The sequence below is a fragment of the Pan troglodytes genome, chromosome 12, assembly GCF_028858775.2.
Source record: "Pan troglodytes isolate AG18354 chromosome 12, NHGRI_mPanTro3-v2.0_pri, whole genome shotgun sequence".
Classification (NCBI taxonomy): domain Eukaryota; kingdom Metazoa; phylum Chordata; class Mammalia; order Primates; family Hominidae; genus Pan; species Pan troglodytes.
Genome location: NC_072410.2, coordinates 61569040 through 61581320, shown reverse-complemented (window position 1 = coordinate 61581320; position 12281 = coordinate 61569040). Strand labels below are relative to the sequence as shown.

Below are 12281 nucleotides of genomic sequence, written 5' to 3'. Positions count from 1 at the left end.
AATCTGTATCCCGTGATAAAATGTGAACGCCAGAGCAGAGACCTGGTCTTCTTGACTACTGCTGTGTCCCCAGTGCCTAGAACAGTGACTGGAGCAGCTGACACTAAAAACCTTCCTCTGGAGTTCATATTTTTGGATGGTATCTCCAATATCTGGACTGTCCCCAGCCCGGCATCATTTTAATCTGCACCTGTTGGAGTTTCAGCAGATAGAGGCCTTGTCACAAATACCTTGTCATGGGTTCTCAAGATCAGTTTGTCTGTCACCCTATGGAAAGATACACTAGATTAGTTTGATGTAGACATGAGTCCAGGTGAATTCTGCAGAAATCTGGGTAGCTTCAAGTTCTGAGCAGAATAGAAAGTTAAATAAGCTGACCTGATGGCCACCCTTTTATCTCAACAGTATATTAAACATGAACACTTGGATAAGTAACCACTGCAGCGTTTTATGGGGAAGATGCTATGGAATTATGAGCATCTCATAAGCTCACCAAAGTGATTAGGTAACTGTTTTCCATCCTTATATTTTTCCCACCTTTTCCCCACTTTTTTCTTTGTCTAAAAATAACATTATAAACAGAAAAAAAGAATGAAGAAAAATGAACAGAGCCTCAGAAAAATATGAGACATCATTAAGCTCGCTAACATACATCTAATGGAAGTTCCAAAAGGAGAGGAGAGAGAGAAAGGAAGAGAAAAAAATGTTTAAAGAAATAGGGGCTGAAGACTTTCCAAATCTGATGAAAAACTTTACACATCCAAGAAGCTCAACAAACTCTAAGAGGTTAAATGCAAAGAAATCCACAAACACACATTATAGTAAAAAATGTGCAAGGACAAGGAGAAAAGCTTGAAGAAGCAAGAGAAAAATCCTTACTTATGGCCCAGCACAGTGGCTCACGCCTGTAATCCCAGCACTTTGGGAGGCTGAGGTGGGTGGATCATGAGGTCAGGAGATTGAGACCATCCTGGCTAACACGGTGAAACCCTGTCTCTACTAAAAATACAAAAAATTAGCCGGGCATGGTGGCATGCACCTGTAGTCCCAGCTACTTGGGAGGTTGAGGCAGGAGAATCGCTTGAACCCGGGAGGCAGAGGTTGCAGTGAGCCGAGATCACACCACTGCACCCCAGCCTGGGTGACACAGTGAGACTCTTGTCTCAAAAAAAAAAAAAAGAATCCTTACTTACAAGAGAACCCCAGTAAGATCAACAGCTGACTTCTCATCAGACGCAGTGGAGAACAGAAGGCAGTGGATAACAGCCCAGGCACAGTGGCTCATGCCTATAATCCAGGCACTTTGCGAGGCCAGGGAGGGAGGATTGCTTGAGGCTAAGAGTTCAAGACCAGCCTGGCCAACATAGGGAGACCTCATCTCTACAAATAATTTTTTTTTTGGAGATGGAGTTTTGCTCTTCTTGCCCAGGCTGGAGTGCAGTGGCGCGATCTCAGCTCACTGCAACCTTCACCTCCCAGGTTCAAGCGATTCTTCTGCCTCAGCCTCCCAAGTAGCTGGGATTACAGGCACCTGCCACTATGCCCAGCTAATTTTTTGTATTTTTAGTAGAGACGGGGTTTCACCATGTTGGTCAGGCTCATCTCGAACTCCTGACCTTAGGTGATCTGTCTGCCTCGGCCCCCCAGAGTGCTGAGATTACTAGCATGAGCCACCGTGCCTGGCCTTACAAATAAATTTTTTAAATAGCCAGACATAGTGGCACACACCTGTAATTCCAGCTACTTGGGAGGCTTAGGTGGGAGGATCACTTGAGCCCAGGAGTTGGAGGCTGCAGTGAGCCATAATCACACCGCTGCACTCCAGTGTGGGAGACAGAGGGAGATCCTGTTCCAAAATGAAGGAGGAGAAGGCAGTGGGATAACATTCAAAGTGCTCAAAGAAAATCTGTCAACCAAGAATCCTACATTCAGCAAAAATTGTCTTTCAAATATGAAGGCAAAATGAAGAGATTCCCAGATAAACAAAAATTGAGATAATTCATTGCTAGCAGACCCACCTTACAAAAAATACTAAAAGAAAGTTATTGAGGCATCCGGGCACGGTGGCTCACACCTGTAATCCCAGCACTTTGGGAAGCCAAGGCAGGTGGGTCACCTGAGGTCAGGAGTTTGAGACCAGCCTGGCCAACGTGGTGAAACCCCATCTCTACTAAAAATACAAAAATTATCCAGGTGTGGTGGCAGGCACCTGTAATCCCAGCTACTCGGGAGGTTGAGGCAAGAGAATCACTTGAACCTGGGAGGCAGAGGTTGCCGTGAGCCGAGATCATGACACTGCACTCCAACGTGAGCAACAACAGCGAAACTCCATCTCAAAAAAAAAAGAAAAAAAGTTATTGAGGCTGAAACAAATGACTCTAGACAGTAATACACACACAAAGCATTAGTAAAGATGACATGCATATTTCTTTTCTTAACTAATTTAAAAAAGCAATTGAATATGTATATAATTTTATTGTTGGGACTATACCAAAGAAATGTAATATATTTGCCAATAACAGAACAAAGGAGGTGGATGGGAGCAAAGCTATATTGGACTAAGGAAATGACTCCCAGTGGTAATACAGGAACAAATGAAGAGAACCAGAAATGAGAAATAAATTTGATGCAATAAAAGCTATAAATATGTATTTATAGGCTAATGCAATAAAAGCTATAAATATATATTTATAGGCTAATGCAATAAAAGCTATAAATATATTTTTTCTCCATTTTCTTCCCTCAGCTTTTTAAAAAAGTATAAAAGTAAAATTATAACAATGTATTACTGGGTTTGTAACATACGTATGTATAACAATACCACAAGAGGAAACAGGGAATGGAGCTATATAGGAATAATATTTCTATATCTCTTTGGAATTTATTATAAATGTGAAGCAGACTCTGATGTTAAGATGTATATATGGTAATACATATAATTTTTGCTTTCTCCATGCTTCCTATCTTTTCTGTTTCTTTATTCCTCTTTTACTTTCTTTTGCATTAAGTAAATATTTTCTGATGTAACATTAATTTTTAAATGATTTTTTACTATATATTTTTAAATTATTTCCTCAGTTGTTGCTCCAGGCAACAACTGGGATTACAGTTTATAAAGGTGTACTGTGAACAATTGTGTGCCAATAAATTGGATAACTTAGATTAAATGAGCAAATTATTAGAAGGACACAAACTACTGAAACTGACTCAGAAAGAGAAAATATGAATAGTTCTATAACAACTAAAGACATTTAACTAACTGTCCAACACTACCTACAAAGAAAAGCCCAGACATCACTAGACAAAGGTATCACAAGAAAAAGAAAACTACAGACCAGTATCTCTTATGAATATAGATGCAAAAATCCTCAACATACGCTAGCACAATCCAGCAACATACAAAAATAATTATACTCTGTGACCAAGGGAGATTTATTCCAGGAATGGAAAGTTGACTTAATATCTGAAAATTAATGTAATACACTGTATCAATATAATTTTTTTTTTAAGTTTCACAATCAGCTGGGCGTGGTGGCTCACGCCTGTAATCCCAGCACTTTGGGAGGCCGAGGCGGGCAGATCATGAGGTCAGGAGTTCGACACCAGCCTGGACAACATGGTGAAACCCTGTCTCTACTAAAAATACAAAAATTAGGAGTGGTGGCATATGCTTGTAATCCCAGCTACTCAGGAGAATTGCCTGAACTTGGGAAGTGGAGGTTGCAGTGAGCCGAGATCACACCATTGCACTCCAGTCTGGGTGACAGAGCGAGACTCTGTCTCAAAAAAAAGGAAAAAAAAAAAAAAAGTCTCACAATCATCTCAATAGATGCATAAAAAGCAATCGACAAGCCCAATATTCTTTCATGGTAAAAAACATTAACAACATAGAAGGGAACTTGCTCAACTTGATAAAGGACATCTACAAAAACCCCACAGCTAACATTACACTTAATGGTGAAGAACTGGATACTTTCCCACTAAGATCAGGAACAAGACAAGCCCATTCTCAACATTTCTATTCAACATTGTACTGGAGGATCTAGCCAGAGCAGTTGGGCCCAAAAAATGACATAAAATGCATCTAAATTGGAAAAGAAGTAAAACTGTATCTATTTAGAGATGACCTGATCCTGTATGCAGGAAATTCTATGAAATCACTAAAAAAAATTAGGACAGATAATTGAGTTCAGCAATACTTCAGGATATAGGATCAATATGAAAAAATCAACTTATTTCTGTATAGTAGCAATGAAAAATCTAAAATTGAAATTAAGAAAACAACTTTTAACATCAAAAAATTAAAAGCTTAACGATAAATTTAACAAAAGAAACAGAAAACATTCTGAAAACATTCAAATAAAATATTGTTGAAAGAAATTAACATCTAAATAAATGGAAAGACATTCTATGTTCATGGATCATAAGACTTAATGTTATTATGTTGGGAGTATTCCTCAACTTAATCTACAGATTCACCACAGTCTCTAGCAGAGAGACTTGTGAGAGACTCTCTTCCTTGTAGAAATTAACAAGCTGATTCTAAAATTTATGTGAAAACTCAAGGGATTCAGAATAGCCAAAACAATTTTGGAAGACAACAAAGTTAGAAGATTTACACTTTCCCATTTCCAATCTTACTACAAAGCTACAATAGTCAAGACAGTGCAGTACTGGTATAAGGATAGACATACAGATCAATGGAACAGGATTGGGAGTCCAGAAATAAACCCACATTTCTATGGTCAACTGATTTTCATCAAGGGTGAAAAAGAATAGTCTTTTCTACAAATGGCACTAGGATAGCTAGACAGGCTAATGCAAAATAATCAAGTTGGATCCTTACATCACACCATATGTAAAAATTGACGCAAAATGGATCAAAGACCTAAATGTAAGAGTCAAAACTGTAAAACTCTTATAAGAAAGCATAGGGGTAAATCTTCGTGACCTTGGATTTGGCAAGGATTCTTAGATAAGACAATAAAAGCACAAGCAACAAGCAAACAAATAAATAAATTGGACACCAAAATTAAAAACTTTTATGCTTCAAAGAACATCAAGAAAGTGAAAAGATAGCTTACAGAATGTGAGAAAATGTTTACAAAGTATGTATCTGATAAGGAAACTTGTATCCAGAATGTATAAAGAATGCCTACAACTCAACATTTGAAAGAAAAATAACCCAATTTTTAAAATGGTGAAAGACTTGAATAGACGTTTTTCCAAAGAAGATATACAAATGGTCAGTAAGCGCATGAAAAGTTGCTCAACATCATTGGCCATCAGGGAAATGCAAATCAAAACCACAGTGAGATATCACTTTAACGCTCAGTAGAATGGCTATAAGCAAAAAGCTACATAACAACAAATGTTGCCAAGGATGTGGAGAAATTGGAACCCTCTACACTGCTGATGGGAATGTAAAATAATGCAGCCACTTTGAAAAGCCACCTGTCAGTTCTTCAAAAAGTTAAACACATAGAGTTACCATATGACCCAGATATATACGCAAAAGAATTGAAAACAGGTACTCAAACCAATACTTGTACACAAATGTTCATAGCAACACTATTCACAATAGCCAAAATGTGGAAACAACCCAAATGTCTATTGACTGATAAATGGAGAAAGAAAATGTCGTATGTCTATACAGTGGAATATTAATCAGTCACAAAAAGGATGAACCTTGTAAATATTTTGCTAAGTGAAAGAAGCCAGACACAAAAGATCACACGCTGCATGACTCTATTTATATAAAATATCCAGAATGGGTAAATCCATAGCAACAGAAAGCAAATTATAAATTGTTAGGGACTGGCCAGGTGCAGTGGCTCATGCCTGTAATCCCAGCACTTTGGGAGGCCAAGGCGGGTGGATCACTTGAGGTCGGGAGGTCAAGACCAGCCTGGTCAACATGATGAAAACCAGTCTCTACTAAAAGTACAAAAGTTAGCTGGGCATGGTGGTGCATTCCTGTAATCCCAGCTACTGGGGAGGCTGAGGCACGAGAATCGCTTGAACCTAGGAGGTGGAGGTTGCAGTGAGCTGAGAACACACTACTGCACTGCACTCCAGCCTGGGCAACAGAGCAAGACTCTGTCTCAAAAAAAAAAAAATTCTTCAGGACTGGAGAGAAGAAAATGTGACTGCATAATGGATGTGTGCATAATGGATGTGTGGTTTTTGTTTGGGGTAATGAAAATGTTTTGAAGCTTGATGAAGGTGGTGGTTGCACAACATTGTGAATGCACTAAATGTCATTAAATTGTACACTTTTGTTAATTTTCTTATGTGAATTTCACTTTCAATAAAAAATGAAGGCTGGTCATGGTGGCTCATGCCTGTAATCCCAGCACTTTGGGAGGCCAAGGAAGGAGGATTGCTTGAGCCCAGGAGTTCAAGACCGGCCTGGGCAACATACCGAGACCCTATCTCTACAAAAAAAAATAATAAAAATTTTAAAAAGGAATGAAGTAGATATGTGCTACAACATGGATAAACCTTGAAAACATGCTATGTGAAAGAAGACAATCACAAAAAGTCACATATGATTCCATTTTTATAAAATGTCCAGAATGGTCAAATATATAGAGACAGACAAAATTAGTGGTTGCTTAGGGAAGGAGAGAGAAGAATGATATGGGCACCTGGGATGATAGCTAAAGGTTACAGAGTTTCTCTTTGAGGTGATGAAAATGTTCAAAAGTGATTGTGGTAATGGTTGCATAAGTCTGAGAGTATACTTAAAACCACTGGATTGTACCATTTAAATGGGCAAATTGTATGATATGTGGATTATATTGCAAGAAAACTGTTTCAAAAAGGCCAGTATTGCATCAAATTGCATTTGGGTAATAGAAATATAACCCACAATCTCACCAATTTATCCTAACAGCTACATCATTTTGTTTAATCTCTTCTTGTGTTTGCCTGGGTGTGTATATCCATCATGCATAGGGTAGTGTTATTATCTGCTTTTTTACAGACAGACAAACTGAGACCCAGAGACGGCACTGTGTCTAAGAGCAACAGAAAAAGTGGTTTGAGCAGTGTGCTCTTGATGCCAGTGTTGCTGTGTTAAACGAATTAATACATGAAAGGACTTGGAATACTGCTTGACATATCGTAAGTGCTCAAAAATGTTAGCTATTATTAGTAGACCACATGAAAGACTTTTAGAAATAACTGTATTGTGCTTATTCCCATTTTTGGCTTGGCTCACATTATTCCCCCACCTAGATGGTTGCCTTTTGTTTGCTGCCTATTGAAATTGTTCCCTTGTTCAAGGCCCTGCTCAAATCTCCTCTTTCATGAAGCTGCTGACCTCTTCTTTCTATGTGGTATTGTGCTCACAACATTGGCACACTTTAGCAGTCTCATGTTCTCATTGTTTTGTTGTTATTGGTCTTGTTTCTGTGACCAGCTCTTCTGCTCTATTAGAAATATATTGTTGGCCAGGCGCGGTGGCTCACGCCTGTAGTCCCAGCATTTTGGGAGGCCAAGGTGGGCGGATCACAACGTCAGGATTGAGACCATCCTGGCCAACATGGTGAAACCCCCGTCTCTACTAAAAATACAAAAATTAGCTGGTGGTGTGGTGGCACGTGCCTGTAGTCCCAGCTACTTGGGAGGCTGAGGCAGAATTGCTTGAACCTGGGAGGTGGAGGTTGCAGTGAGCTGAGATCGCGCCACTGCACTCCAGCCTTGCAACAGAGCGAGACTCAAAAATAAATATTTTTTTGGCTGGGAGTGGTGGCTCACACCTGTAATCCCAGCACTTTGGGAGGCCGAGAAGGTGGGCAGATCACCTGAGGTCAGGAGTTCGAGACCAGCCTGGCCAACATGGTGAAACTCCGTCTCTACTAAAAATACAAAAATTAGCTAGGTGTGGTGGCACGCGCCTGTAATCCCAGCTACTCAGGAAGCTGAAGCACGAAAATCTCTTGAACTCGGGAAGGCGGAGGTTGCAGACTTTAGTTCATTTTTGAATGGCAGATACAACTGTTGGTTGTTTTAATCATGGCACTTTTATGTGTTTAATATATTTGCCCAAATTTAAAAAAATTAAGAGAAAGAAATGTAGGCAACTGTCAGAATTAGTATATATCACGAACAAGTACTTGAAGGGATCTCTCAAGTGTATTCATTTTTAGCCATGATTAGTCATATAATACCATAAGTATATGTAGTTATATACCAAGGGAAGAAAGCTGACTCTTCCCAGTAAGTGATGGAACTGAGTACTTTTAAATGACATCTAGTTTTGTCCAATGAATAAGAGTTAATGCCTCTCTGACAGTGGCTCTGGATTTGGGCCTAATGACAGCATTTTTTAGAGGTAACCAGGTGACTCTGTTGTGCAGACAGGTTGAAAACTATACTGTTATGTGACATGATAATCGTTAAAAGACCAACACTGTAAGCCACAGCTAGAAATGTGTTCAGGAGCATAAAAAAATCAGGAAAGCATAGATTCTTTATACCAGAGCACTATCATTAGGTGGTGCTAAAAGTGCAGGAAAACCACATTAAGCTCTAAGTTTGGCCTGCCTCAGCCCACGTGTATATCATTTGTAGAAGGAAACAGAATACTGGGAAATAGCTGATAAGAGAAATTATAGCTAAAATACATAGGGAATTATAGAAAGCAAATATGAAAAGGGAAAGAAAGCAGAAAAAGAACAAAGAAAACCACTTACGAGATGAAGTTTAAATCTGATGCTCTTCAGTGCCAGAATTGCCTGTTTTCAGAGTCATGCTTTTGTATATTAATAACACAGGTTCTCTAAGCATTTAGAAGTCTCTTATAGTTCTGAAAATTGAGAAAGGAAAAAAGTTTAAAGAGTCTAAAAAAATCAAGGTTGGGCGCATTGCCTCAGGCCTGTAATCCCAGCACTTTGGGAGGCCGAGGCGGGCGGATCACCTGAGGTCAGGAGTTCGAGACCAGCCTGGCCAACATGGTGAAACCCGTCTCTACCAAAACTACAAAAATTAGCTGGGCATGGTGGCACATGCCTGTAGTCCCAGCTACTCGGGAGACTATGGCAGGAGAATCACTTGAACCTGGAAGGTGGAGGTTGCAGTGAGCCAAGATCGCACCACTGTACTCCAGCCTGGGCAACAGAGCGAGACTCGTCTGAAAAAAAAAAAAAAAAAGAAAAAAGAATCTAAACAAATCAATATAAGTGATGGCATCCAAGCGCAGTGGCTCACGCCTGTAATCCTAGCAGTTTGGGAGGCCGAGGTGGGTGGACCACGAGGTCAGGAGTTCAAGACCAGCCTAACATGGTGAAACCCTGTCTCTACTAAAAATACAAAAATTAGTTGGGCATGGTGGCATGCGCCTGTAATCCCAGCTACTCAGGAGTCTGAGGCAGGAGAATCACTTGAACCCGGGAGGCAGAGGTTGCAGTGAGCCGAGATGGCGCCACTGCACTCCAGCCTGGGCGACAGAGCGAGACTATGTCTCAAAAAAAAAAAAAAAAAAAAAAAAAGATGATGGCAAGCAAACTGATGCAAACTCTTAAAGAATACTGAGGCTAGGCTGGGCGTGGGGGCTCATGCCTGTAATCCCAGCACTTTGGGAGGCCGAGGTGGGTGGATCACGAGGTCAGGAGTTCAAGACCAGCCTGGCCAAGATGGTGAAACCCTGCACCTACTAAAAATAAAAAAAAATTAGCCGGGCGTGATGGCAGGTGCCTGTAATCCCAGCTACTTGGGAGGCTGAGGCAGAGAATTGCTTGAACTCGGGAGGCAAAGGTTGCAGTGAGCCGAGATCACGCCACTGCACTCCAGCCTGTGCGACAGAATGAGACTGTCTCAAAAACAACAACAACAACAACAATAATAATAATGAGGCTCACACCTGTAATCCCAACACTTTGGGAGACCAAGGTAGGAAGATCGCTTGAGAATGTGAGACAAGCCTAGGAAAACATAGTGAGACTCCATTTCTACAAAAAAAAAAATTAGCGGGGCATGGTGGTGTATGCCTGTAGTCCCAGCTACTCAGGAGGCTGAGGTGGGAGGCTCACTTAAGCCCAAGAGGTCAAGGCTGTAGTGAGTGATAATCATGCCACTGTACTCCAGTCTCCAGTCTGGGCAACAGAACGAGACCCTGTCTAAATAATAATAATAATAATAATGAAATGTTTCTCCTTTTAGTAAATATTTTTAAGTTGGCAAAACAACATCTCCTAAATATGTAAATTAAGGTATAGAGTACATAGCCTGCTAAACTCTGCACACTGTCTTTACTGTAGTTATCTGAAGAACTACCACCCTTTTTCTTCCTATCCAGGTGAGGCAGAGACACAAAGATATGGAAGAACATTGGACAGATTTACAGCGATATATTAATTAAGGTGATTTCAGAGTTGGAGCAGGAGAGGAAGCCTTATAGATATTTTTTCTTTTTCTTTTTGCTTGCTTGTATTTTCTTTTTAATTATTATTCAGTATTTCAAGTAGACAGAAAAGTACAGAGGATAATACAACAAATATCCAGGTACCCACCACCCAGCATTTTTACATAGTAGCATTTGAAGTTTTGAAATAAGACATAAAACATTCCAAATACCCTATCACCGAGGATCCTGCATCCTCTTCTTTTCCCAGAAGTGAACATTTCTCTGAATTTGATGCTTATTATGCCCATGCATGTTGTTATACTTTTACTACATATTTTATGTAGCTACAGCATAATATGCTATGTATACTTTATATAGTGACCTCATACTATACATATCCTCATGCAATTTTTTAGACTCTGTTTGAGAATTATATATTTTGATTCAGGTAGCTTAAGTTTATTTTAGCTACTCAGTAGTAATGTATTCTATTAATCTACTAATATATATTTCTTGTCTATGGACATTGAGGTTATTTTCAGTTTTTTCTTTAATGTTGTAGCAAAAACTTTCACTCATTTTTCTTGTGCTTACATGGGTATACACATTGTGAACTTGACTAAACATTTGCAAAAAGTTTTCTCCGGCGTTGTACCAGCTTAGGCTCACAAGCAGCATATGAAAGTCCCAGTTGTTCTGTTTCCTCACCAACAATCGGGGTTATATCAGTCAGAATAACTAAATTATGCTACAGTAACACAATCACAAAAATCTCAGTGTCTTAATTCAACGGTCTATTTCTTCTTCATGAAGTTTTGTTATCATAGTCACTCGGACCAGGGCTGATGGATCTTCCATCCTGACACCTGCTTCAATGAAGTAGGGGAAAAAACTGACTAAAGGGCTCAAATTTGGCTCTTCTCAATTTCTGCACACAAGTGACGATATCAATTCTGCTCACAATTAGTTGGCTCACACTTGTTTTAACAAGTCTTGTGACCACATCTAACTTCAAAGAGTTCCCACTCCTACCTTTAGGATCTGAATGTCTGTGAATGATGACTGCAGGTACTGATAAACAATACTTTTTCTAGTGCAGTGAGTATAAATAGTCTGTTTATTTTTATTTATATGTCCTGATTATTTATGAGGTTGAACATACATTCATTAAGTTTGTTGGTCACTTATGTTTTCTTTTTTGAAAATTACCTGCTTATATCCTTTGCCCATTGTCTTAGTCCATTTATGCTGCTATAACAGAATACCCCAGAGTGGGTAACTTATAAAGAACAGAAATGTATTTCTCACAGCTCTGGAGGCTGAGAAGTCTAAGCTCAAGTAACTGGCATTTGGTCTGGTGAGGGCCTTCCTGCTGTGTCCTCACAGGGCAAAAGATGGAAAGGCAAGCTAGGTAAATGCTGCATGGAGCCCTTTTCCTTCTTTCCTTCCTTCCTTCCTTTTTCTTTCTCTTTCTCTCCCTCTTTCCTTCCTTCTCTCCTTCCTTCCTTCCTTCCTTCGTTCCTTCCTTCCTCCTTCCCTCCCTCCTCCCTCCCTTCCTTCTCTTTTTTTTTTTCTCTTTTTCTTTCTCTCTTTTTCTTTCTTTTCTTCTTTCCTCTCTTTCTTTCCCTTTCCTTTCCCTTCCTTTCCTTTTCCCTTTCCTTTTCTTTCGTTTTTGACAGAGTCGTACTCTGTCGCCCAGGCTGGAGTGCAGTGATGTGATCATGGCTCACTGCAGCCTTGATCTTATCTGGCTCAGGTGATCCTCCCACCTCAGCCTCCCAAATAGTTGGGACTACAGGTGCACACCACCACATTCAGCTGATTATTTTTTTCTATTTTTTATTTTTTATTTTTTTGTAGAGATAAGGTTTTGCAATGTTGTCCAGGCTGGTCTCAAACTCCCGGGCTCAAGTGATCAGCTCACCTCAGC

The 12281-nt window shown here is 39.8% G+C and overlaps 1 protein-coding gene across 7 annotated transcripts in view; it reads left to right on the top strand.

The window, feature by feature from the left end:
• Positions 1-11476, top strand: part of SANBR (SANT and BTB domain regulator of CSR) — a 72613-nt gene extending 61137 nt beyond the window's left edge. For 2 of the 7 annotated variants that reach the window (XM_024354366.3, XM_003309028.7), the window contains exons 21-22: positions 6989-7128; positions 10304-11476. In XM_024354366.3, the coding sequence (XP_024210134.2) occupies positions 6989-7084 (96 nt within the window). In that variant the 3' untranslated portion in view covers positions 7085-7128; positions 10304-11476. The remainder of the gene's footprint in view (positions 1-6988; positions 7129-10303) is intronic. The other 5 variants (XR_008546404.2, XR_010149513.1, XR_010149511.1 and 2 more) reach the window with 5 other exon arrangements.
• Positions 11477-12281: the final 805 nt, after the last annotated feature.